The sequence below is a fragment of the Triturus cristatus genome, chromosome 4_2 (genome assembly GCF_964204655.1).
Source record: "Triturus cristatus chromosome 4_2, aTriCri1.1, whole genome shotgun sequence".
Taxonomy (NCBI): Eukaryota; Metazoa; Chordata; class Amphibia; order Caudata; family Salamandridae; genus Triturus; species Triturus cristatus.
In genome coordinates this window covers 798,637,885-798,665,774 of record NC_140586.1, presented here as the reverse complement: position 1 = coordinate 798,665,774, position 27,890 = coordinate 798,637,885, and the positions used below count along the sequence as shown (strand labels likewise).

Sequence of the window (27,890 nt, the reverse complement as noted above, 5' to 3'; positions counted from 1 at the left end):
GGCATGGGTCCCTCAGAGTCCTACCAGGGGCTGCAGCACTTATTGTGCCACCCCTGGGACAGCCATATAAACTGACACCACCAGACCACTACTGTAGTCTGGGTAAGGTGGTGCTTGCACCCCTTACAGGGATATAAGTACCCTGTATCCCGCTTACACACAACACATATATCCTCATAGGTCACCCCTAAGGCAGGCCTTGCTAATCCTACAAGGCAGGGTGCTGAGATATATGTGAGGGGGAACCCTTACCTGAGTAGGGCCCCTCTGCAACCTTCGTTAAAACTAGTGTGAGGTTGTTTGTAGTGCAGCCATACCATATACTCTTAACTGCATTATAAGTAATCGCGATAGCGTGATAACTTGAGAGTGGCTGCACAGAATCATGTCATGTTTGGTGTCAAACATCGTGGAATCATACCCCCAATCCAGTCATGGGAGTGAGGGCACAACCCCCCCCTGCTAGAGGGGTGATATGGTAAAAGCGGCAGATTTTAGACATCAATTTAAAAGTGCACATGTAGTACAAAAAGGATGCTACCCGCCACCCACACAACTCTGGCTGCCTGTTGCTGGGCAGAACTCCAGCCACGACAGCTGGACAATAGGGATCTTGTTGCAGGGAGGAGCTCCAACCTCCCCAGACAGACTATGTTGATTGGAACTGGGTGGGTGCACCATAGGATGTCTTTCAAACTTGCACGTAGGCTTATCCAGTGCCTACTTCTGCATACACCGCCTCAAACCGGTTCAGGGGCATCCTGTCCCCTGCCCAGGCGGGAAAACACACAAAGGGGAGAGGGTGTAGCCACCCTCTCCCGTCTGAACTCTCATTGGTGGGCTCTGATTTAGACACTCCCCTAATCCTTGGATGAAGTGGGTGCAGGGTCCTCAGAGCCTCAGATTAATCTTGGACTTCACAGACTTGAACCTTCGACTTGCTGCCGCACAGCTGAATGAAGAAATCTCCCTTGGGGTAACGGAGTTACCCGCCTGCTTGGCAGGCACCTGAAACACTGCAAGTGACCCGGTTGGAACTCTGCTGCTCCTACGGACATCGAAGACTTCTACCTACCCTGAGGTGGGTTTCCAAGCATCCCAGAGGCCAGTGAGTGTGCACAGCAAAGCTCAGCACCGTGGACCCCGTGGGTGCCGAGATCCCCAATACCCCAGGACACCGGCCACCTCTTGCACAGCACACGAACCCGATGAGTGGGGAAGCTGTGCTTTGGCCCATTATTGAGCCATCCTCTCAGCATCATCTGTGCCAAAGATCGACGCCCTAGCCAGCTCCGGCGAAGCGTGGGCGCATCTTTACGCACGCCAAATTGCTGCCTCCCACGGTCCCTTGTCTCTCGGCTGGTGGGCCCTAGCGGAGGTCAATCTTCACATCCAAGGGCTCCCCTGGTTGCTCCAGGCCTGCTCTTCAGTCTCCTTACTGGAGACCTCGCTCAGACCTCGTGGGTCTGCACCAGTAGCTGTTCTTGATTCTTGCGTGGGTTGCGGTTGCCAAGGCTTAGTGGATCCAATCCGGACACTAACACCGCAGCGACCCTCATCCTTCGTGGGACAGTTGCCCTCCAGCAGCTGGCCTTCCTTGATGCCTCCTGGACCCCGTGGCTGCTTTTCCAAGCTACTCATCTTCCACCTGGAAGCACCCGACATTGAAGGGCTCTTTCTCCTGAGCCCCCTGGTCACTGTGCCGTGACCCAGACTCTGTCCCCTCTGCTTTCAGGTCCTTCTCTTCAAGATCTACATCTTCAATCTGCACGATGTCGACGACGCTTCTTGCTAGCAGCAGTTCTTCCCGTTTTTCCATTGAAAACCAGCTCGCGACCCGACATCGAAAACGACCTATGCACCCGGCTTCCCTGGGGCAGGTAACATTGATACCTCGGTATCCTCGTGGGTGTGGGCCCTTCAAAAGCTTAACTCTAAACTCTTGAACTTGAACTCCTCCTAGAAGCGTCTAGATTTTTGCAAATTTCAACCGCAACATTCCCCATAGGGTTTAATAGAGATCCCGACAGTAGCTTGCACCACTGCACGCGTCTCCCGTGGGTCCCCATCCTCACTACCTTGGGTGGTTTCGTAAGGGGCCAGCGACCCTAAGTGCCCTAGGCACTGTCTGTAGAATTGTCGTGGTTCTTATACCACTTTTTTGATATATGGTTTGTTCCCCCCCTGGGGCCCTATGATTCCAGTGCTATTTATTGTAACTATCAATGCTTGTTTGAATTGTATCTTTACCTCCAGCCTCATAAAGAGACTAGTGGGATTATTCTTAGAATAAATACATATATTTTTAATATATACCTGTGTGGACTACTCTTTCATTTGGTCATTCAAGAGGTTATCTATGGTAAAACAATAAGCTTAACACTCCTTCAAGACTTAACCTGAAGGCTGCTCTCCACAGCTACCACTAGGATAGCTTTCTTTAAAGGTTGTCTTTTAACCTATCACCTTAAGAGTCGAATTGGACTGGTGCAAGGTGTTCCCTATAACTAGTGGACAGCATATTCCAGGCCAACTTCTCACACACATGATGTTGCATGTTACTCCACTGTCAAGTACAAACTTAGCTTGGTGGCTCCCTACGCCGATGTCCACCGTGGCGGTCTTCTTTATTTGTTGTTTTTCCACAAGATGAATGTGTTCTGTCTCTTTTCCTTCTCTTGGTGCATCTGACATGAGATATAGTCTCGCTTTCGACACAGGAGCTGCCGTTTCTTTTGCTTCGTCGGAGGAGCTGCGATTTGCTGTTTCCATGTGTCGTGCTTACCTGTTGCTGGACAGCCTTGGTCGCATTGTTCTGCCTCTTTCACTTCTGAATTGTCTAGTCATGCACGTGCTTGAAAAATGGTTGTCCCTGTTGCACTTTATTTTATTTTTATTTTATGTGTTTTATAGAGCGCGAACTTGACCCGTTAGGGTATCAGAGCGCTTTACAGGAGAGAAAATTATATACAGACAGATTTAGAATCAACCAATTACAGCTCAAGTAGCAATGGTGGGGAGTATAAGGGTAAAGAGGGGCATGTATTTACGAGTAAGTTTTTAGTTGTACTGAACAGGTCCCAAGTTTCTGATGTTAGAGGAGATCCGGTAGTTCGGAGGGGGGAAGGGGGGGGGGGGGGGGGGGGGAAGGCCGCCATAGTTTGTGCCATAAAAGTAGTTAAGGCAATGTTAGACAAGATATGTGCCCATAAGGAAGGTTTTTGCATCCTTTTTTAAACGAGTCAGTGAGGGAATTCTTCTGATGTCTGGTGGGAGAGAGTTCCATATTCTAGGAGCAGCCCCTGAGAAGGACCGTGCACTTTTGACCCATAGCTGGGCAGGCACCGACATGTGGGAATTCGAGGCCGCACCGGTAGCATGTTTGTTCGCCCTTCTTTGGTACAGTCTGCGCCTGGAATTTCTTCTTTTTGAAGTTCCCAGAGACGCAATGTGCTAACGCTACTCTCTTCTCTTTTCCTAGCTCCATCTGCTTGGCGTGCTCTGTGGCCCTTGCCTCCGTGCGAGCCATCGTCAATATCTTTTCCAGCGTCGTTGGTTCCTTCAGAATGCATGCTCTGAACTCCTCCGATGGACAACCTTCGATGATGCACAGTCTTATTGCTTGTTCATTGTCAAATTTGTCAAACTCGCAGTACGTGACCAATTTTCTCAGTCTCGTTGCAAAGTCATCTAGACTCTCTTCTCCTTGTTGGCATGCAGCGTTGAATGTGTATCTCTCGAAATCAACATTTCGTTTGGGGTCAAATTTCTGAGTGAGACACTTTATCACTCCCTTGTAATCCGCCGTTTGATCGGCGGGGAATGTTAACAATAAATCCTCTATTTCATCCCCTGCAAGATTCAGAAGCAGGTGCAGTTGCTTGCTATTCGGGACGTCCGTGGCGCTCATGTAGCGCTCAAATTTCCTGATCCATCTTTCCCACCGGATGCCCGCTTGTGGCTCCGATAGGCTCAACAGTAGAGGCCTGCGGAACATGGCTTGCGTGCTCGTCTTCTCATCATTGTCGCACATTTTCCTTCTCTGGTCCTTCTCCCCTGTTCTTTTATTTATTTATTTATTTGTATTTATTTATTTTTTCTTTAGTTCTTTATTTGCCCCTTTGTTTCCACTGTATCCTGCTTTGTTTCGCTGTTTTTCTCTTCTTTTATGCCTTTTTTCTCTCTCTTTTTCTGTTTTCCTATTGATTTCAATGGCTGCCTGACTTCAAAATGGCTGCCACACTGTTCTTTGTTCCTATTGGCCCATTTTGCCTGACTTAAAGATGGCCGCCGCTCTCGCAAGAGTTCCTTTGAATCACGCGCGCTTTCGTCGCCAGTTGTTGTGTCCCCATGATCCCACAGAGACATAGGACACAGGTAGGGGCTATCTCTTTCCTTTATTATACTTCTTCACAGAGCTGCTCCTAATCACGTCTGTCCACGCTTCCTCGTCCCCTCTACTGTCCCCTCCCCACACCCTTGACCGGATGTGGTGTCCGGTTACCCTGGGGTCCCCATGGTTCACTGCAGGGTCCTAGTGCCCTGCCCAAGGTCACTACAGACACCAACATCTTCAAGGAACACTTCCTAAACATGGCCTGGTGCCATCTTTTTAATTAAGGAAAGCAACAACGTTCTTCCCAAAAAGCAACGTTAGAACTGCAGATCAAGCCCTTGTACTCCCACTTCTAGATGGCAAAATGCCCTGCTACATGGACTACACACAGACCCCCTAAAGGGCATCCTGCATGCCATCACCTGTCATTCCTGACTTAGTCCCTCATTACGAGTTGCACACTAGTGTCAGCTTCCAAACTCAGCACCCATGTTTGTAGTTGCAATTCTAATTGTAGTTATGCAATTGTATTTGAATTTACCAGTACCACGAAATAATACCCCATGAGTCCATGCAATTAATAGTTAAACTCCATGGATTTAGGAATAACTGTGCAGATCTGGTTTAATGGGACATAAAACTGAAGGCAGTTACTAAAAGGAGGTCAGGCAGAGCCAGGGGACGAGACCTGGCTGCTGTTTCAGTGGAAGCCTATAGTGATTTAAACAGCCATTATTTGCCAGACTGTCCTATGTGAAATGTATTCCACTTACCCTCTTTAAGTGCACTATTTGCACTTTTACTTCACAGTCTGTCACCATTACTCCTGTTACTCTTTTAAGATTATAGGCCTGGCTTACAGTTTGGCACACTGGTTACTCTGTCACAAACATGACTATATTCTGTCTACCTTATTACATGTGCATTATATCCTATGGCACTGGATAGCCGTTCTTTGAGACCGAGTAACTCGTCCGTCAAACTCTAAATCTATCCAGATAATTTCAAAATGATCAAACTGTTATACAATTTGTAATCAATTATTACATAAATTGGGTACACTAAATAGTAATGCAGGACTTCCACAATCCTTTCTCGTTGACTAAATCCTGTAGATTCGTGAATGTGGTATTTATGTTATAATCGTGTCCCTGTCAATAATGGGGCTGCCCTCTGAAATCCAACATACTTCAGCATACCTCATCTTGGGGATGAGTAAACCTGACCATGTCACCCCCACCCTAATGTAACTCCACTCGCTTCCATTTCCAGCCTGCACCATCTTCAAAGCCATTTAAAAAGCAATCCAGAACACCCCCACCTTTTCGACTGACAAGCTCACCATGTCCAGTGCTTATTGGCACGCCCACAGCCAAGGAACCATTAAGCTGATAACAAAGAAGTAAAAAAAGGAAAATACAAGGCAACAGATTTCCTCATTTTATGCAAGCTCTTCCAATAAGTGTTCCACCAACGGTCAGAGGTAGAAAGGCACTCTTCTGTGCCGGAGTGGCAGCGGTTTCACTGGAGCACCATTCCAGCATTCCAGCCCTAGGAACAGCAGTGGGAATTGGTCCAGGAGTCGGTCGACTTGGAGTGAATGGACTGACTGTGCAAAAGAGACTAACTCAAGGTCCTCAGCTGTGTGGCAGCCCAGCAGTGTCCCGTTTCATTCCATGGTGATGTGGAACCTTGCAGGTGCTTCTTTTTGGTTGTGTTTCACCATCGCTTCCAGCACTCTGGCTAATGGGAAGGGTTGTGGGCCTCAATATGAGCAGTTCTTCGTCTCAGTCAGCCACAGAGCTGGCCCAGGGCTCATGTAGTTGTACTGCCCTACGCTCATCACATTACTGACACCCTCGTGTCGACTGGGGGCCTTCACAGAGGTGCTGGATATCTGAACGTTTCACACCGGCTGGGGGTGTCTGCTGCATTTCGACTTTAACATGTATGAAATGAGGAACACATATTCTTTATCACTCGTGTTGTCACTTTAGACTTCACCTCTCCACAAAGTCTGGCTGTCTTGTCTGCGGTGTGCGCCTTCCTTGAGGGAGAGGGTGCAAATTGCCATGGAAGGTGTGCATTTCCCTCATGGCTGTTGCCCCTTTTCCCTGCTGCAGCGTACCCAGGCAAAGTGGTATATTATGCCGCAACTGGAGCATGAATTCCCATTGACATGACACCTGTGCACTGAATGTTGTTCAGCTCCGTAGTTCCTACAGTGGGAGCCTTTGCTATGACCAGTCTAGCCTGCATGTCTTGGTGTAGGGCAGGAACATATGGCATACACTGTTTCTGACTGGATATGGGGCAGCTGTCACGAGTGCGAGGACTGTGATGTTTTTGCTAATAGTGCTTCCATTTCTTCCATGTGGAATGCTGAGAGGTTGTATAAGTTCGCCAGGATCAAGATGTTTTCTGAGCAATGTGGATCTACACCCTTGAATTATTTGTGCCGTGTCTTCCTTGACCTGGTCATCTGTGCACGTGGTCTTCCACAGACATGCATAGAAGGTGTCGATATATTCACCTTCGCACAGGTGTACCTATCGGAGTTTGAATTGCTCAAAGTCTGGGTTTAGCTGGAGATTGAAGTATGCATTCAGCACCCTGATGACGGCATCAGAATGTTTGATGGCTCAAAAAGCTTGAAGATATCTTCACCCACAAAGTGGAGAAGCTGGGATCTCTTGATGGCGTCATCCATTGCTCTTGTGACTCTGAAGTAATTGTTGAGGAGGACAACGCTGGTTTTCCACCCCAGGGTCACACTGGCAGGGTCAATAAATTGGCTGAATGGCTAAAGTGCAGCCAAGGAGCTATGCACACTCACCAGTCCATCTAGCTGTGCAGCAGGGGCACCCGGGGCTGACAGGCACTTTTTTGGCATTGTCCACCATAATGGTGCTCCATTCGGTGTGGCAGCATCTGAGTCACATGGCCCGGCCTGGTGTTGCCCTCACTGTGGCAGGAGTTGATTCAGGGTCGGGAGAGCTAAGAGCCAGCCATCCCCCTGGTCCCTCAGCATCAGATTCTATGTCAGGACCAGAGGCTTCCGTTTCTTTGCTGTTTATTGATATATCCTTAACAGCTGCCAATCAAATTAAACTACATTTCCCATAATTCCAGTAATGATATCATACAGTACCAATCATCGTGCCTGTGCCTTTATAAAATACCTCGGCATCATCTTTAATCCTCATTCTTTGCTGCTTATGCTACTACAGAGAAGTACTTTTTTTGTTCATGTACTGTTGGTTAAATGTACTGCATTTGACTGTTCATTTGAACTTGCTTTTGGCCTTCTATGCCTGCCGCTACATTCCCACACCCAAAGAGGGTGTCTGTAAGGCCAGGAAACAGAGTGCTTTTGTTAGAGATGGGATTTCTAGTTGGCTAGGGCATGCGCCTAAGCCAGGCAGAAACCACCACTCTAGTCCGGGCAAGGGAGTTACACACTGAAGATAACCCCTACTCACCCCCTTGGTAGCTTGGCAGAGCAGTCAGGCTAATCCCAGAGGCAATGTGCAAAGCGTTTGCGCAACACACACAGCAGCGACACACTAGGCACATCACAAAAGAAATTCCACACAAGGTTATGTAAAAATAGCTTTTGTATTATCCATAAAACACATTAGAACATATCACATATATACACTGTGCCACCTGGCATGACTTTACTGGGATTATATACACTATAGGGCCAATCAGAGCACTGCCATAACCATCATAATTCACAGTTAGTGAAGACAACCAGTAACCACTGGAAATGGGTCACTTAGCATAAACACATTAGGCATGAACATCATAGCATTACCTAGCATAGCATATTATGCAAAACTTAATCAGCAGTAGTGCACTTCAAAACACTTATTGCAGTGTGAAGCCAAAAAGATGCAGTGAAAACCATAAGAACAGTGCACCGCAATGACCACATATAACATACGCACACTACTCCATGAGCACCACACCCAGTGCGATACCTGCGATCCTCTTTAGGTTATCGGGTGTCCTTCCCGTAAGCTTCTGGGCCACGTGCCTGCCTACAACAGGGTCTGTGGAAATTATAACTACCGGGGGCATCCGTCAAGGTCTCTCCCTGGTCTAACCCTACCAGGAATAGCCCCTAGTGCACAAAAGCGTGACGGAGAGGCTGCTCTGACTGATTCTGCCATACCAGGACCCCCGTGAAGGCGTCCTCTCTGCCGGTCCATGATGTCGAAAGAAACGCTCCCTTTGAGATAGGGAAAGGGGAGGCACTGAGTGTCTCCCCTCCACATGGACAACCCAATTGCTCAAGGCAGCTGCCCCACGAGGGTGATAGAGGCGTAAGGCTTCAAACTCACCCACCACCTGTGAGCTGCACTAACTCCGCCAGTGCTGTGGTGCTAAACCATCGGGAAACTCAGAGCAACGTCTCCACAACTTCCTGCGGACATCGTAGCCCCTAGCTGTGTCGGACTGGAAGACGCTGCTCCCCCCTGTTGGGTGCACATCGGCTTCCTCCTTTCTGGGGGAGCTCCGCCCATCATCCCATTCCTTCCTCAAGGGGAGCACCGCCTACGGTCAAGCTTTTCCCTGCCTGACTTCCGGTTCGCGGGCCGCTCTTGTCGAGTACAGAAGACAAGCCCACTTCTTGGGGATAGGGGACGACCTGCAAAGTGCCCACCATGTGCTTTTAGTGGCCAGGACCCCCACACTTCAGGGGTACAAGAATGCAGTACTCCCCACTCCTTCTCCCTAGTGGCAGGAGAAAGGGGCTGCACTTCACAGGTTACTCTTCTCCAGAAAGCGCTCCCGAGGTGCAGAACACAGAGCTCACCACACACTGGATTTCAGGTCACACAGAGCAGAGCTGGGCCCAGGTAGGCCAGCTCACAGGGCCCTCCAGCAGAGAGGAAGTCATTTGTGGTAGTTCCTCCTGGCACCCAGCAGTCCTTCAGTAAGCACCAGTTCAGTGAGTTCACAAAGTCCAACAGACATGGGGTCACAGCTCCAATATTTATACCACAATGTGTCTTTGTTTTTCCCCTTGGCACAGGGCTCTGTGACCAGTCCAAACCAACTCTGGGGGGCACTCATCAAGTGCACAACACTCCTCATTGTCATTGTAGGCTCTGGCCCTATTCACACTACTGGGGGAGGAGCCAGCATTGTGGAAGGCAGGCACAGCCCTATTCAAGTTCGGTGCTGCTCCTCCGACTACTCCAAATTCAGATCAGGCCTATTCGGCGTTGCGCTGACACACCCAGACCCTCTAGAGCCACTGCTCCTCCCCAGCCCCTGTCACTCTAAGGCCAAACAGTCAATACACGACAGGCAGGCACAAAGATAAATAGCATCAGTCCTAAAATAGTGATAATAAATCTGCAAACACCATTACGCAGCATTTATCGCCACTATTCTAAATATACCAAACGTGTTCACGCTGCTCCTCTCATGTCAGGAATTACCACTGAAAAACACATATAAGGGAATTGCAATGCATTCCTATGAGAGGGCAGCCTCACAGCAGTGAGAAACCAAATAGGCTGTTTGTCACTACCAGGACATGCCACACAGTTAAGGCACATGTCCTACTTTTTACCTACATCACACAATGCCCGTAGGGCTAGCTAGGGCCTACCTTAGGGGTGACGGATATGTAGTAAAAGGGGAGTCACGGACCTGGCAACCACTTTATGTGCCACGTCACAGCGGCACTAAACAGCGCACTCAGGCCCTGCAATAGCAGAGGCCTGAGACAGGTTTGAAAGACTACTTTGGTGTGTGGCGCAAGCAGCGCTGCAAGCCCACCAATAGCATTTAATTTACTGGCCCGGGTATATGACATATCACTTTTCAAGGGATTGATAGGTAAATTAAATACGCCAAACAGGTGTACATCAATCTTACCAAGTTTACCATAGACAGCACATGCACTTTAACACTGAACAGCAGTGAGAAAGTGCCCGGAGTCGTGAAACCACCACCAACAGGTCAGAAAAAACACCGGAGGAAGGCAAAAAGTTCTGGGATGACCCTGAAAAAAGGGCCAAATCCAACAGCTTTGCTGCTACGGACAGGAATCTCTCCTATTTGTATCTGTCTCCCAGCACGCAGCGGGAAACCCAAACTGTATAAGGTGGGTGAGCTCATACGTGTGACTCAGCAGGTGTGAGCTGTTCCTCCCATGCTCATGGAGGCAGGTCCTTATCGCGTCTCTATGCCCTGCAGCCAGGGCAAGAACAAAGGATATACAGGTTTGACCTTTGGGGCATGCGGACCCTGCATATTACCAAGGCAGCATCCTTCATACAACGATCTACCTCCCTACTACGGCCTGTTAACTGAGTTGCCCTCCTTCTCCCTCAGGGTTGTGTCACTCAACGTCTACCACCTGTTAAACACCTGATATCAATCATGGCAGAACAGAACTGTCCCCCTAGATATGGCCTATGACGAAACCGTAGATGAGAGGTACATTTTTGCAGACAGTATGGTGTAAGCCTTAGATGCTTCAATCATGCACTCTGTCGAATGAGATTTGGAGTTAGCCCTCCAGTCATTTACCCGCCCATTGAGAAAGTACACCCTGCACATGCCCCTGACTGTACCCCCTCTAGACCTGGCCCCCAGGTCTCTCAGATCCTTTCCCTGGAAGTGGCAAAGCCCGGGCGAAGTCTGACGACTGTCCCCACACAGAGGCAATGGTAGGCATCTCGCAAGCCCTGCCCTTGACCACGCATATTCCACGCAGGACCCATCCACGAGAGGGCTATCCATCGCTCACACTGTTAGGTAATGCCGGTTAGACAAGCAAACTGTTCTGTGTGGAGCGCCGGGGATCAGTCCTTACTTGCATTGACCATAAATTGACCATACTCGCCATGGCAGAAGCAGGCACTATGGCCAACAGAATACTCTTCAGAGATTATTTTGTAAAGACCTGGGAAAATTCGCCTAAACCTTTACGGCTTTTGACAAGGCCCAGTCGTCCCTCCACAAGTTCTCCAACTATCGCCTTTTTGCACCGGGTCAGCAGTTATACAGGGCAATTGTCTGGCCAAGCAACTCTATGAGGCCCCCCAGTGCCACTCAAGCCTGCGGTCGCGGCTATACAGACCAACCCAGAGACACCTTTTATCATGCAAGAGCTTGTGTAGGTCATTCTACCCAAGGGAACCACAAAACTGGAACAGGCCCCCCCCAAGGTAAGGGTCACTCGTCCTTTGTCAGTTGTATTGGGGTACAGAACTCAACTCTTCCTCTTCAAGGGGAGTTCTTTGATGTCTGACCTATGGGTCCTAGAGATAAAAACAGGTTACAAGATTGAATTCTATGGTATTCCTCGCCAATGTTTCCTTTCCCATCCTTTCTCATTTTTCCAATAAAATCGGAACTATATGCAAGAGGAGGTACTCCAACTCCTGAAGAAGGATGCCATTTGCCCCTGTCATTCCGACCCTGCATTTATAAATCTGAAAGAGTTCAATGGGTGTATACTCTACCACCACTTCAAGATGGAGGGGATTAACCTTCGCAGAGATTTCCTCAGAGACCAAGACTGGATGTTTGTTTTAGATAATAACACTAGAAATCCTCGGGTCTATAATAATGATGTGTAGTTATTGTAACAGATTATATTTAAATATCAACTCTCCATAGGGGAGAGATCCCTTTATGGACGAATACCCTAACTCACTATAGGTGACATGCTTCATCATTTGGGTATCTCCTCCTACAACTCCCTCACTGTGAGGGAGGAGCTCAGGGATGTTTTTATGTAGGAGCTGCTACACTCTCCAGGATCCTAAAGTCCCGTGGTGAATGAGATTAAGTGCAAGTAACGCAGACCACCACTAACCCCCGGACCTGCCCCCCCGAACCACCACAGAGGCAGCGTAGAGTAAGACAGCGGACCTACCGAAAATGCACCACTCTCACAGACATAATGCCCACTGAAGTCATTGCCCACTACATGATCAAAAGGACAACCATTCCCTAAATCATGAGCAACATCGCCCACAGGCTGACAGTCCCAACATAGCAGAGGACCAACATCCCACCTCAGACAAAGCTGCTGGCTGTGCTGCACCTGTTGGCCTCTGGGACATTCCAACCAACAACTGCCAGAGTCGGAGGGGTCTCACAGCCAGTCTGGATGCCATCCTCAGCTTCATACCTCAGTACCTTCACTTCCCCAACACTGTGCAGGAACAGCTGGAGACAAAGCAAGGCTTCTACGCCATAGCCAGATTCCCGGCCATGTTGGGGGCAATTGACTGCTCACATGTTCCGCTTGTGTCCCCTCCGGATACTTCACACCACTACCGCAACTGAAAGCACATGCATTACATCAATGTGCAGGCAATAGTGGCCCACCGGGGACTCTTCACCAATGTTGTCGCAAACTACCCAGGTAGTGTGCACGATTTCTTCATCTTCCAACAGTCCATCATCAATCAGCGCTTCCAGTATGGCACATATGGAACTGGACTGCTCGTTGGTAAGTACCAAATCAACACACCAAACATCCCACAGCCAATAACGCACAAAGCACATCAGTGGGGATGCACACGTGACCAAGCCACATTCGACATGTCAGACTACACGACCACCTACCAGACACAACTACACCACTCCATGGTCATCCAGGGCTACTCCCTGATGGCTGGCTTACACTCACCCCACACACAGCCAGCACAGGCGTCACTGAGTTGGTGGCCCTGCCAACACATCCTGCCGAACCAAGTATTGACTCTTTTTTCCCTGCACTGTCACAGGTGATCAAGGATATGCACTCTGCCCTTGCTGATGACACCCCTCCTGAACCCGAACACAACCACCCAGAGGCAGTACAATACGGCCCACATACGCACCAGGGGCTTCGTTGAACGCACATTTGGTGTGTTGAAGTCACGTTTCAGGTGCCTGGACTGCACAGGTAGGAAGCTCCTGTACAGCCCAGGCGTCGTGTGCAAGATGATCGTTGCATGTTGTGTGTTGCACAACATCTGTGTTCACACCAGGGCCCCATGGATCCTAGTACCAGAGGTACCGAACGATGATGATGGTGATGGGCAGGTGGGCCACATCCCACTGCAGCTGCGGCAGGAATGGCCCATAGTAACTACATCATTGAGACCAACTTCTCATGAGCACGTCACATTGTGTCGGTCCGTGGCAATCATGGGACAGTAATAGATGTCCAATTGCACTGCATGTGTGAATTAAACATTTTTGCAGGTTAATGTTTGGAATTGTGCATTGTCATGATACATATCCCTGGGGTTACAGATGTGATTTGCCTGGTTGTGCACATTTGCCGGTCCACGTTGACATGGGTTATTTTCCCGCGATGGGCTGCAATATTGAAAGTTGCGTTACCCTACTCTTGCAGTAGTTATCACACATTCTTGTGAATATACCCCTCAGATTTATCCAAGAAACAATTTTCAGAAAAACTGACTGTGGTCCCATGCTTAGTTTTCAGTTGAAGAGTGTCAGATAAAAAATCCCTGGGGCTTGATTAGGAGAATAAAGACTTTTACAAAACAGATCGCATATCCTAGTTTTTCAGATAATCCAGAACTGTGCATTGTGCAATGCTTGAAGGAATATGATGATCATATGATAGAATTGAGAAAATCTTATGGCGGTCAACCTTGAATTCACCTTTGGCAACTATTTCATCCAGTGTGATTAGCCACCTTGGCACTTTGGGTAAAATGGATTCTGTTACAAGCCGGTTTTGGCACTAGTTAATTCGGAGCTCACTCCATGAGAGCAGCTATTGCCTTGAAATCGTACTTTTTAGGTACCCATTTTCAAGACATAACGAAAGCAGTGGACTGGTCCACGGAATCAACTTTCAAAACCTTCTAATACAAGCTACCACTTTTTATCACACAAGGGCGACAGAGCACCGCAGTAGTTCCTGCTGCAGCAGCCAGTCAATAGGTGATCTGCTTGCTCGAAGCAATTCTCCAGTTCTGATGAGAAGCTTGGGACAGTTTATAAGGATGTTAGTACACACTGGCATGTGCAAACATAAGACCCCGACTGAGAACACAAAGCAGCCCTGGCAATTTTACCGGACTGGCCCCCGGTGGGTGCAGGGGGGAAGGGGTTGGATGGTTTTGGTCGAGGGTGTAAGTGTGAAACACTGCTGCTCAACTAAACCAGCCCCCAGCACTACTGCTTTTGTTACTGTGGTTGATATTGTAGCACTGCTGTAAAATCAGCCCTAAGTAACAAAAACACCCCCACCCGTCCAGCCTCTTGGGGAAACACCCGATGCCTGCTATGGTCAGTCTAGCCCTTGCAAACATCGTAGTTTAGTCAGCATCGCTCACAGGATGTTGAATCGCCCCATGCTGCTCACAGACACCTTACCAATTCACACTTCTACCCACACAATTCCAATACCCCCAACATTCCACAGAATCCCTTCGACCCAAGGCTTCATCAAATAACTTTAGTTCAGAACACTACACAGTTCCTTGCTAATTACAGCACTCTTGCCTCTTCCATCATCCTCCGGTTTCCTGGCATGTCAGGGGGCACTGATGTCTCCTTGGCAGTCAACCTGCTGCTGTGAGCGCCCTTTGGATGGGACTCGACAGGCGTGTGTTGCACTAGGGTGGTGTTGCAGCTCTGGGGAGAAGGGTATGAGTTACAGGTAGGGCCTGGTGATAAAGCATGGGGGTGTCTCACCACCCTCGTCGTCAGTGTTCTGTGTGGCCTAGTCATTTTCACTGCTGCCACGCAGAGAATAACTCACAACCTGCACACACCTAGTTGTATGACAAGGACTGAAGCCCTAGAGCTTCATGCCTCTTTTATTTATAACCTCGGGTTTTGCCCAGGCGTCAGGTTGTGTGAGGTTCAGGGGTGTGTGCATTGAGTCCAGGTGGCTCAGTTCAATAAGAGACGATAGCTGAGTGACTATGAGGGAGCACATGCAGTGAACATCAGAGAGATAGCAGCAATTTTTTTATATTTAATCCCTTGTCAAACCTGATGCCACAAACTACACGAACGCGTTTAATTTTTATTTAGTCATGTTCACCCTCAGCTTTAACATCACTTCAAACCGGTAGTCCTTGAGCTGGAATGCCACTAATAAACCTCCATTTAGCACTATGATATTGGCTTATTTAAAATCTCCTGGTTAGTTAACCAGACCTCGATTTGATGCGATCGGACTAGTGTCTAATCAGTCATACACCCTAGCACTATCACCTTAGGCTAAATGTAGGACTAAAGGTCTCACCTCGAAGTGCACACACCACGACTCGGTATAAAACTGCCTACTTGTATATATGTAAAGTGACATGTGTGACTGCCCATGTGTGCTTTTGTCTTACAGAGTCGCAACACCTTCAGAAGTCCTGAAGGCGCCACCAGAACCGTAAGCAGTACGGTTCTCCTGAGGCCACAGGTTAAGGTGCTCCTTAGCGTGTGTATACCGCCCTGACCCCTGATCCTGAAGAAAGCCTTGCGATAGGCCCCTAGAGGCTGAAACATGTAGACCACACTTCACTATCTTTTAGGATGTGACCGACCAATTTACTCAGTCTCAACATCCACTTCACTACAGTTTTTAATCTTGCCTTACTACTCTGCCATTAAAAATCCTTTGGACTGGTTAAGGCAATTTTAACCTTTGCACTATCATTTGCACTTTCACAAACCGGTCCGCTGTAGTCAGGCGTCGCAGAAGACCGGAGAGGCACTCGGCCTCTCTGGTGGGAACCCAATGATGAAGCATGTCACCAACTAGGTTGGTGAGTGAGGGTTCTTTTATTAAACAAGAATTATTCCTCTTGATAGCCCTTCATGTATTCGGGTCTACTTTTATGTTGTTCAGTTACTATTAGTATATTGCTGCAATGGGAAAGAAGTTAATGCAGAGGTTTTCTGCTGCACTCAGAAAGCAAGAATGTCCCATCCTGACACATTTCTGGCCAGCTGTCCTTCACTACACAGTACATCTACTAACCGTGCAACCACGGAGTATTTCAAGAGGAAATATCGGCAGAGAGTGAGTACAATGATTACACGCCGATCGCCACATGGTTCACTCATTGCATGGTACAAGTACCTGACACTTTCAACCTGACCTCCGCCAATACAACAACTGAAGTGGGTTAGAAAGATGAACTTCATGATATTTGCAAATGTCGAATGCTCAAAATGAATATCAACTAATAGAATTTGCCTTGAGAACATTTTGTCTGGAATGAAACAGGATGCTTTTGATTACTTTTTATTCCTTTGAGAATTGAATCAGGAAACACTAGAAAACATATGGACCATATACTTTGCAAATTAGGTATTTGAGGTAATCATCCTTTTCTGTTATACTGAAGATATATACTAAATATATGGTAGTGCCTACATTTATACTGGAAGCCTTTAGTAAGAAAATGATTACATAGACTATATATGAATTCAAATTGACATGAAAATACAGAACCAAAATTTGTACGAATATGCATAGATTGATTATGCTAAGTAACAAAAGAACCTATAATTTTATTATTGTTTTTATACTTTTTACAATCTTTATGGCTTTGATAATTTTCAGACCTTATTGGCTGCATATTGTGTGAAGATATTGCACTTCCTGTAATGGATACCTCTGAATAATAAAATACAATTACATTGGAAGAGATGCACTTAGGCATTTAATATTAGCTCTTCCAGCGACCTCTTGCCATTGCTACGGATGTGGAACCAACATTTCATTTAAAGAAAAGGTTACCCAAACTATTGGTATAGAACATCGTAAGAGTCACAGCGACAATTTCTTTGATTAAATAAACCTTTGCCTGTTTTGCTAAAGTTGCTCTTGTTTAGCACACAGCATTCTGAATGTAACTTTTGTTGTGTAAATTAAAGTGTTTTCATAATTTCTTCTAGAGGCCGTAAACAGTACAGGTCTTTACATCAATGTAGGAGTGCTAGTAAAGGGTCTCACCTTGTAGCCATAGTGCTCCTTGATACTGACTGGTACTCCATACAGCAGGCCTTTCTCCTTCTGTTTCTTCATCTCCTGAACTTGCTCCTCACACTCAGGAAGGTATCCAGTCAGGCAGTTCACCTGCCTGTGCACCTCCAAAGCCTTAAACAAAATGTATGAATTAAATGTCTTTACTGTGTACTGGTGAACAACTTTACTTACAAATGCAGGTACTTTGTTCCACCGCCAGGACCAGCAAAGAAGCAAAAGGCACAAGGGATTATTCTACAGGGCTGACCCGGCTCGCACCTACGACCCATTTGGACGAATCATAGCTTGTATTATAACATGACATTGAATTTTTCACTTCACAGATGAATGATACTTTACACCTAAACTTGTCTGTTGATCCATACTATGAGCTGTCTTCTTTCACCTGCTATTTCACTAACATCACGTCTGGTTCAGTCCTATCTCGTTATCTTCTCTCCTATAAGATTATCTTATTACAGAGTACACCTACCACTATTTTGCAATATATTTTTACAATCGTGTTGCATCTGGATGAAACTTGCGTTGCAATTTCACTAACTTTACTTCTACCTAGCTCATGTTGCACCTGGATGAACCTGCTGTTTTGATTATCCTGCTCATGTGTCCCCGCTATATTTTGGTGGACCTTGACTTTTAATTGTTCTTTTCTTTAATCTTACTGAGTTCTTGTCACATCTCAGTTGAATTGTTACTATTTACTACTGTGCCTTAGTAACACCGGCTGGTCCTGATGTGTAGTTCCTATAAATTTATATAGGATCTGCCTGTTTAGACAACATAAACTACGGGATTGGTGTCCAAACTGATTCCAGACACCCAATGGATATGTTAGCCTGTAGACCAGCTAGCATCCAGTGCCACCCTAAGCCCCCTCTTACCAAGCAGCGAACAGTTTCTGGCAACTATCAAACATGACAACCCTGGCCCCTCAGGGTTTAAGGAAACAGTACAGCACTTTTCGCTCAGTCACTCGTGCTCACTTAGTCACAGAGAGATACACAGAATAAACTATGGGAATTTTATTCAATAAGCATTTATCGAACCAGCGTCATTCTAGTATACAATATATGCGCTTCAACAACCATTAGACAGAAACTGATATACAAGGTTGCAAACACTAACAGAGTAAATAAAAGGTAGAAATCTACCATGGTGCTAAAACAGGGAATATATGCAAGCATATAGATACCATGCAATAACCAGGCGTACTCCTACTATGCAGACCCTATCTAAGTGCACGTAAGTGTACCTTGCATGTATGCGGGTGTAAAGCCAAGAATCCCCCTAGGAAAGAACTAACCTCATTAGATGATGGGAGAGAATGAAGGACCCTGTCTGGGTATGAGGTGGACACCCCGAAAGGGATGCCAGACCACTGTGTGCTGAAGATTCTGCAAGCAGGAATCTCAGCGTCTTGAGTCAGCATGGACGTTTCTCCTCTAGTTTGCCCAGTAAATATGTAAGTCTTTAATGCCCTCAGGGATTCTACCTAGATGCGTAATGGTACTGTGGGTCTGTTGTCCAAGGATGACGATAGAGGTGACTTTGTACAGAGTTATACAGAAGATGGTAATCCTACTCTGTGATACTAAGAATCCTCATGCATAATAAATGAGGCTAGTTTTCGAAGAAAACCACACAACATTTATTTGCCACATAAATAGGTAAAAAGTCCGCGCCAGAGCTTTTATATAGAGCAAGGTAGGACAAATTTAGCTAAAAGGTCATATAGCTGCCCCATATTGGGCTACATCGGGGCTCATAACAGTCCTTGTTTATTTTAAGTTTATTTTTTATTTATTTATAAAGTTTTGTACGAACATGACCCTTACGGGTATCAGAGCGCTTAACAATTTTGGGTGAGGGGGCTACAGTACTAGGAAGCAAAAACATTTGTTTGTTACATAATTATACAAGACGCGTGCAAGACTCCTGTAGGTGTCGGAACTCTTCACATAAGGTTAGGGCAGATACAGCAATAGGTGAGGAACATTTGAACATATGTATGTAAAATGCATGCTAAACAATGATATTCCCGGGTATATAATAATGTCCAAAGTTAATCAAGAAGACCAAATAGAGGGCAGTAATGTACTCTAGTAGTAAAGGCCTATTCAGGCAGGAACTTGAGCATTAGGAGGTTTTTTTTACTTCTTTTTTTAAGGAAGCGGTTGAGGAGATTGTACGGATTGCCGAGGGAAGAGAGTTCCAAGGGGCAGATTTACAAGAAAGTGACGCATCTGTACAGATATCAGCAAGTGCAAGTCTAGTGTGATTCCGTGCGATTTAGCTGACTTAATAATGTGGGGGGAACAGTTGAAGGCTGCGAGGTGTTTCATCCAAAGGTCAGTCTAGGGAATGTGATTAGGGGGAGCGATGAGAAGGAATTCAGTTTTGAATGTGTTGAGCATGAGGTTGTTTTCTGTGAGGCAGTTTTGAGTGTTAATCAAGATTGAGTTGAGTGAGATGATGTATTCTGGTGGGTTGATTTTCAGATAAAGTTGAATGTCGTCCGCATACATATGAAAAAAAGGATGTTCGCGGAGTTCAAGGCATTTGCTAACAGTTCCAAGAATAGATTGAACAGTATGGATGATAGGGGAGACGCCTGTGGAACCCCTATAGTTACTGTATGGGGCTGGGAAAGAGAGTGATTCATCCTTATTCTTTGGGTTCTGTTTTGAAGGAAGGAAGTGAACCACTTCAATACCGAAAGGCACATCCTGTGTTCCCGAGAAGATAGTAGTTTTATGTGGTTCACAGTGTCAAAGGCAGAAGATAAGTCGAGGAGGATCAATAAGCAGGATTCATTATGGTCTAGAAATTTTAAGATGTCATCTGTGATGTGCGTGAGTGCCGATTCGGTTCTGTGCCCTTTCCTGAAGCCAGATTGATGATGTTTCAACAGTTGGAATTTCTCTATGTGTGAGCAGAGTTGAATTAACACACATTTTTCACGAAGTTTTGCCAGTGTGGGGATGTTGGAAATGGGGCGGAAGATGCTCAGATCAGAACTGTCTGCATTAGGTTTTTTAAGGATAGGGGAGACCTGTGCTGCTTTTAGACATTCGGGGATCGTGCCTTGCACTAGTGAAGCATTGAAGATCTTGGACCATAAGGGAAGGATAGAGGTTTTTATTTCCTTGAAAATGGAAGGCGGAAGAGGGTCACTGAAGTGGTTAGACAGATTGATTGCAAGGAGGGTGTTGTAAATGTCACTTTCATTGAGGTGAGTAAAGGTGTGCCAGGATGCATTGTTTTTGAGACTTAAACTAGGGGGGATGAGTGGCTCTTGGTGGGCAGGTGGGGCTGTGGTTTTATATATTGGGAGAAGGGCCCTCTTTGATTCAATGTTGAAATTGATGCTGTTAGTTTTCTGGGTGACCAAGGGGGCATTGAGCAGGTTAAGGGTGATGCATGAAGCAGTGTGGTCTTGATAAATCTCTGTTAGGGAGGGGAGAGGAGCCACTGGTGAATGGCGGGTGATAGGGGTTGTGTGCGGCAGATGGTGTTAAGGTGAGGAAAGGGGCGTGTTAGGGTGGATCAGGCAGGGAGGGTCCCTAGAGGAGGAGGGGGGTGGGGAGTAGGGAGAGGAATCCTCACCAAGGGAACCAGTTTGGATCCGTGAGGAGCCCGGGAGTTGCGAGAAATTGTAGGTCCAGTAGCTGCTTGGTTCATAGGTGATGTGGACTGTGTAGGTTCTGATGATCCTCAGTCAGGTGGCTGGATGAAACCGAAGTTGCTTCACGAGTGAGGGGGGTTATGATCAGATTTGATCACCCCAGGCCTGAGGAGGGATGAGAGATTGATGCCGTTTGTGAGATCATGTTTTGAGGGCGAAAGAGACGGCTTGGAGTTAGCAGCAGTCTTGAGGAAGGGGAAGATATTATTCATCTTGGCTAACTTGTCATCTGAAGCTTGAATTAGGATAACCCCGTTATTCTAAAGGGAAATGGTGGTGTTCGCATTGTAGAGAGACAAGCGCAAGGCTGTAAGTTTGAGGCCGTCCTGTGTTTTTCTAGTATCTGTTATACGAAGCATGGAGTAGAAGACATTCCTCCATTGCGCCTGTTTTCTGGTGTAGAATATCAAATCATTGGTTATTTCCCTTTATTTGCACAGAAATAAAAGTCAGATATAAGAATTGCGTGTCGAGTTTTTAGTAGCATATGTTTGTGTTTCTTGGCTGCATTTATTTGAGAGGTTGGGAGGGTAGTTGATCTTGACGGCATGGCGACCGGCAATGACAAGCTCTGTATCCATTCTGAGATGGGGCAGGTGAGGCCTTATGAGGGGTGGGGCAGATTTATGAGTATTCTAATGCATTGATAGAGGGCGCTTGAGGAGAGGAGCTCCTTAAGTGTGACTTATGGGAGATATTTGAAGATCCAGTTCAGGACTTGAGATGGTCAGGGAATTTCTTATGAATAGTTGTGTAGAAACTGGACTGGCCAGTGTATATAGTTCTCTTCTGTTTACCATCTGCGATTACCCTGCTATCCCAAATGTTGTAGCACCAGGTAGATTAAAAAAAGAAATTGTATTGTGATTACTCAACTGGTATGCCTATGCTGCATGGTGGCTGTTGTAAATTTTCTGCTGTTGCACTCTCCCTTCTGCTTCTATGTTCTTGTTTTATGTTCATGTTGTTTATCCTAACTATTCTTCTGCTGAACTTCAATCTGGGTAGTCGTAATTGCTCAACGGTTCCGCGCATATCGCATATAAGTGGTTTTGCATCTTGAGTACTTTGCTGTTGCACTCCTATGATGGCTAATGATGTTGAGTTGCATCATTGTGCACATGATGACTGTTCTATTGCTGTGTTCACATCGCACTATGTGTTTCATCTACAGTATCAATAATACCCTTTTTGTACTCCTCTCACTACTCCATCTAACATGCTGCATCTGGACTGGAGGCCATGATTTTATGACTGTCCTTCTGCCAGACTATTGCCGCACATACGTGTTTCATTTTGAAGCTGATCTACTGTTATTGTCACTGCCATCAGGTTACTATTTGCTTTCTCATTTAATTCTCGGAGTGAACTTCCAGTCGTTCATATTGATCACTTAAAGTGATTCACTCATACGACATTTGGGTCAGCCTTTGTATGTTGAGCCTTTATGCCCCACCAGTGTCCTCACCACCGGACAGCCCTAGCCCAGGCATTCTGTGCTCATCTACTCTACACTATTTGGACATTGGATTTTCCACTACAGTCTGTAGTACGCCTTCTACAACTTTCAGTCACCTGTCTATTCCACCACTATTTCAAAACTATGGTAAGAGGATGTGGTCGTGGAATGTCTGTCTCCATTCTACATTAAGTAGTATGGGAGTTTCCAGTGTCTGACTTGAAACTGTGTGGCTGACGCTGTTGGTCTGCGCTCCCTGCATTGTGTGATCATCTGCACATTCTGCTGAATTTCGTTAGGGGCTGCACTAGTGTTGGATGCTGTGTTGGTTCATGGCGTATTTCTGTGGTGGCATCATCTACTGTGTTAAGGCTTCAACCTTTGCCTCATACATGTGCTGGAATCACCCTCCAACTACAGGGGTCCGAGTCATTTGCGGCTGCCTATGCTGTGTGTCCTTGCGCACTTCCTCCCCACATCTCCACGTTTTTGTCATCTTGCTGTGGGAGGTGCTTGATCGAGGCTGCATGCTGGAGGTAACAGACGTTTGTTATCCCGTCACCCTCTTCACATGTGCCTGACCCTCAGTCACCTTTGTTTTTTGCTTCTGTCACATTGGTTCATCACGTAGTGCTTTTGCGTAGCGGTGAAGTTCGTCAGGATATGTTTCTTTTGGCTGCACCACTTGTACCATCTCTGGTAGACACAGCGTTTTGAAGCATTTAAACTGCTGTGGTGATTTTGTCTTTCTTCTTATCTCTACGTTCTACACGTATAATGGCCGTTTAACCATGGCACTGGCCAGACATCAGTTGGGACGAATTACAGTTTGGCAGTTGAAAACATTATGCGGGAGTTATGGCGCGAGTTTCTTACCTCAGTCTCGATGACGAGTTGATCATCCCGACAGTTGCTGCTGACGGTCAATAGTTTGGCGCACAAGCGCACCGTGAGCCTCCCAGCATGGCGTGCCATGCGTACCACCATCTTCAGGTTGGAACTTGCACGCATCTTTCAGACCATGGTTGGAAATCTTTTTTGCTTTGCCCTCCGGTGCAGCGCAGTGTCGGAGCTACACTCCCTCTTCACTTCTGGAGCGCGTCTATGACTAAGGTTATTCTGTGACCCACACAGAACATGTTCTCAATACTCTCACTTATGTGTGGTCAATTCTGTGAGTACCTCCTGTCTTTGCTTCTCTGCATCCATTTGGTACACCTTCGATTCCTGGACAACATATGCTTGTTTTACAACTGCACTTACTGTGCACGTGGATGACAACCGCATTTTCAATGCACGTTTTATTCTAGCGGACTGTGCATGAGGATTTTTAAAGTCATTGTCTGCACATTCAAGCTTGTATTGTCACTATACTATGACATGCATCATCTTTTATTTCAAATACGTTTATGTTTCAATGCCAGATGTACGCCTCGCCATGTTTACATCCTTACTTTTACTTTGGTGACTTTCTCGCCATTAACGCTCACTGCCAGCATATTACATTTTAATGTGCTGTATTGTTACACTTTCTTATGCATACGTGATTTTGGTTTGTTGCTACTTTACATTAGGTAATGTCCATCCCCATCATTGTCATACAGGGGATTGCATGGTGGGTATTATGTTCTTTGGCTCTGGGTACACACCTTGGTGGGGTTTATATGTGATTCTCACATGTGTACACCATACACTTTTTTTTTTCTTCCCTACATAGGGAGGGCTTAGGGTTTATTTTCTCTAATGCTCACACTACATTTGCGCCCTTCTTTTAGGGATGGCAATGGGTCCTAGCCCCATTAGCTCATGCACGCATTTGCCTACTTGCTATGTGTTCATTACACTTTACTTTTCCCACACAGGGATGGGAATGGGTACTAGCCCCATTTTCTCACATACATTTGCCTACACAGGCTACACATGGTCTTCACCCTTACATAGGGCACCGTTACATGAGTTACAGTCCCATCTACGCTCACATCGCTACCCTCACACAGGGTGCGTCTTATGGGTGTTTGTCCCTTTATTATTCTACAAGTGACCTCTACATGAGGGTTGTCCTTTAACGGGCTTTCACATTTTGGGTCTCAGTCCCATTTACATATTCACCCTTACACTGGGTACTATTTCATGGGTCTTATACCCATATACATTTACACAGTCACCCTACATAGGGCGTCATATAGGTTACAGTCCAATTCACAGTGCTCCTCACACTCTTGCGTAGGAGTAGAGGACGGTCATGGGTCTTAGTCCCATCGGCTGTTACTGTCTTTCTACATTGAGTCATATTGCTGTTTTTTCAATGCAATGCTACTCTCATAATTTATTTGAATTGTCTTTTTCAAAATTGGGAGAGGATTAGTTGCACATTTGTATTTCTTTTCCTCTTCTCTGTTTTCACTTATCTCCAGCTTTCCTCGTGATGTCATACTTGTTTTTCATCCTTGGTCTCTGGACTTACTTTGCCTGTTGTCTTGCCTTGTCTCCAGCCTTTTCTCCTGTTATTGTTCATTCTTTTTCTTCCCTGTTCAGGAGGAGATCCGCTTTCCCTCCTCTCTGTGTCTGTGTGTAGGCTGGTATCCGGTTTGCGTCGTGCCTTGTTCTTCCTTCCCTTCCTGCCTGCCTAGCCAGTGGGTGCGTTCGGGGGTTTGTCCTTGGTGCGTCTATGTCTCCCTGTTCTCTGGTTGTTTACTTCTTTTTCTCCTCTGCTTCCTTCGCCTTCCTAGCCCTTTGTTAATGGGTATGCGTCTAATCTTTTTGTTCTTATTCACTCTCTGCTTCTTTCGCCTATCTCTGCTCTCTCTCCTGTGTTTCCGTATTCGTTTCATTGTCGGAGTGTTTGGGTTTTTTCTACTTGTATATTCTTGCTCTTTGCTTCTTTTTCGTATTCTCCTACCTGACTGTTCGCTCAGTCTTGCTCACACTCCTCGACGTTCTCTCTGTCACTTCGTTGTTCCTTTCTTGCTATCTGTTCTTTGTTCACTCTCGTTATCTTTAATCGTATTTTGCATTGTTCTTCTGTTAGAAGGAAAAGGGATATATGTAGTATCCTGCATATATATTGTATGGTGTTTTACCTCCCCTGTTCTGCCAGTGCCTGTGCTCTGACTCATTAGAATGTTGGAGTCTGATGATGCCTCGGAATGTTGGGACTGAAAGAGGAAGAGTGACAGTTGGTCATGGGCTGAGCAGCTGACAGGCAGCTCCTGGTGGGGCTCTTATATACCACTTAACTACCTGATGTCTTGAACCTTACTACTTGTTATCTTCATGAAATAAATCTTCCTGAATTACAACCTACCTGTGTGGTCTTCCTTACTACACACTTTTTGTACGTTTGTACTCTCAGTGTATTTGAGTCCTCTCATTCCTTTTAGCTGTGCTTCTGTTATGTTCTTTGCTTTTATATGTTTTGATTTATTTTTCAGCCTCACCTCTACCTTCCACACTATTTCTTTGCTCTGACTTCTCATAAGGATTTCTGACAACCCCCTTCAACAGAGGCAATAATTTATCCCATTGAGTTGTCTCAGTGGTCCATTTAATCTTGTAGGAATAACTTCTAGGCTGCAGTCCTGCTTCACTGTAGCCTGTGACTGCAGCTCCTAAATCTGAACATCATTGTTAGCACCAGTAGTAGAGCTATGTGGAGTCTTGACATAGCCATGGAAAGTTTATCAAGGGGCAACACATCAAACCTTCATCTTGTTCTCCCTTTCTTCCTGTGAAGAGCTGTTAGCAGACCATCTTAGTAATGCACTAGATTATGTTAAATGCATGATTGTCATGTGATTCATCTATCTAGGACGGTATGGCTGCCATTTACTGCTTTATTTGCTTTATCCCCACAGGGCAGCTCAACACCTACTGGAGTACATTAGATAAATATATCACAAACACCCAACACAGCACAGTTATGACTTTTAAATGGCTGTGAAAATGCTCCCATAAGAAAGAACATATCACATTAAAATTAGGCCCGGCCATTGAACTTCACTCTGTTTGCAGAAAGGAGTTTTCTGCACTCTGTGGAGCCGTGGAGTTTTTTCTCCACTTGCGATAGAGAAAGGTAAGTTTGCGATTGTACTTCATTCATACCCTTTACATACAACACTACAAAGCTCTTTACCGCAATTAAACACTTTGTAAGTTGTTATATCCCAAGTTAGGCCCATGTAGCAAAGTACCTTATTTATTACATTGTCATCACAAATATCATTTTCAGCAGTGACCTTTTGCACATATTTACAGGCACGACAATGTTGGATTCGTTTCTCTGATACTAAACTTGTTCTCACACCTAGCCTCGCTCAACCTTATCACTATGCCCTGAACATCATGTACAATGTCTCGGTTCGCACTATGTACAAATGTCATCACTATCTTCATGCACGGGTGACAGGGCTATATTCATGTCCATAACATCACTAATTTATACGCAAATGGTAACGCTGCTTTCTATTATCAAAGATGAGTATCCCAATAGATAAGCAGAGGAGGAACTTTCGCTGACACCGAGGGTCCTTGCATGCTTAGAAATCACCACACAGGAGCCTGACATCTCATGAGCGGTGTCCAGTTCGTGACCAAGACTAGGTCCTTCACTCTATCCCATCAAGTAATGGGGTTGAATCGTCCCTTGGGGAGATTTTTGGCTCTACACCTACACACACTGTAGGTATGCATAGAGTTGAGTTCGCATAGTAGGAGTATACTTAAAACGGGCGAATTTCTCTGGTTTTATATGAGTCAAATGTCCAAGTAACTATAACGTCCCTGAAACCTATGGTTTTTTTCAGTGAATTTCTAAGGTTTTTAAATATCGAACTACTATTGTGCTATTTGTCATTAGTACTGTTTTTTCTAACTTTTCAACTACATAACATAAACTGCAAAACTGCTATGTAATGTAATATATTTCACAAATTACAGTGATTTTTTAAATAATACAAAATAATTTAACATTCAGAAAACAATTTTTCTCCCTTTTTTGCTGTCATCAGCTTCTATTTAACTTCACTATTCACAGTGATGTCTGTTGTATATACATTGTACTGTGTGGCTTTGCATCTTGTCCATGGTAGCGGGGCTTCCACGAGCACCTCTTGTATCTTGCTCGTGGAGACCACGCAGAGTGTTTTCCTTTGAACACTGGGCTCGGGTGGTGGTGAGCGTTAGGGGGAACGTTACGATATTCATAATTATACATGGAGCTGTGAAGATGAATAAACTTCTTCTCCGACGATGGGATTTTCTTCTTTTGCTTGTTATTTCTATGATCGATTGGACTAATAGACTTTTCCTACAATGTCAATGTAGTTTCAATTTCTGAAAACTTGGCTATTTAAACAGGCCTACTAGCAACATCCAGTCTAACACCTTCAGAGCAGTGCCAAGAAACCAA

At 45.8% G+C, this 27,890-nt stretch overlaps 1 protein-coding gene across 2 annotated transcripts in view; it reads right to left on the bottom strand.

The window, feature by feature from the left end:
• Positions 1 to 27,890, bottom strand: part of LOC146835071 (vitamin D3 hydroxylase-associated protein-like) — a 338,024-nt gene that overhangs the window by 251,722 nt on the left and 58,412 nt on the right. The window contains exons 1-2 of one of the 2 annotated variants that reach the window (XM_085602736.1): positions 23,360 to 23,593; positions 17,307 to 17,450 (exon numbers count right to left, since the gene is read on the bottom strand). In XM_085602736.1, the coding sequence (XP_085458862.1) occupies positions 17,307 to 17,450; positions 23,360 to 23,494 (279 nt within the window). In that variant the 5' untranslated portion in view covers positions 23,495 to 23,593. Of the gene's footprint in view, positions 1 to 17,306; positions 17,451 to 23,359; positions 23,594 to 27,890 lie in introns of those variants that run through there. The other variant, XM_085602735.1, reaches the window with a different exon arrangement.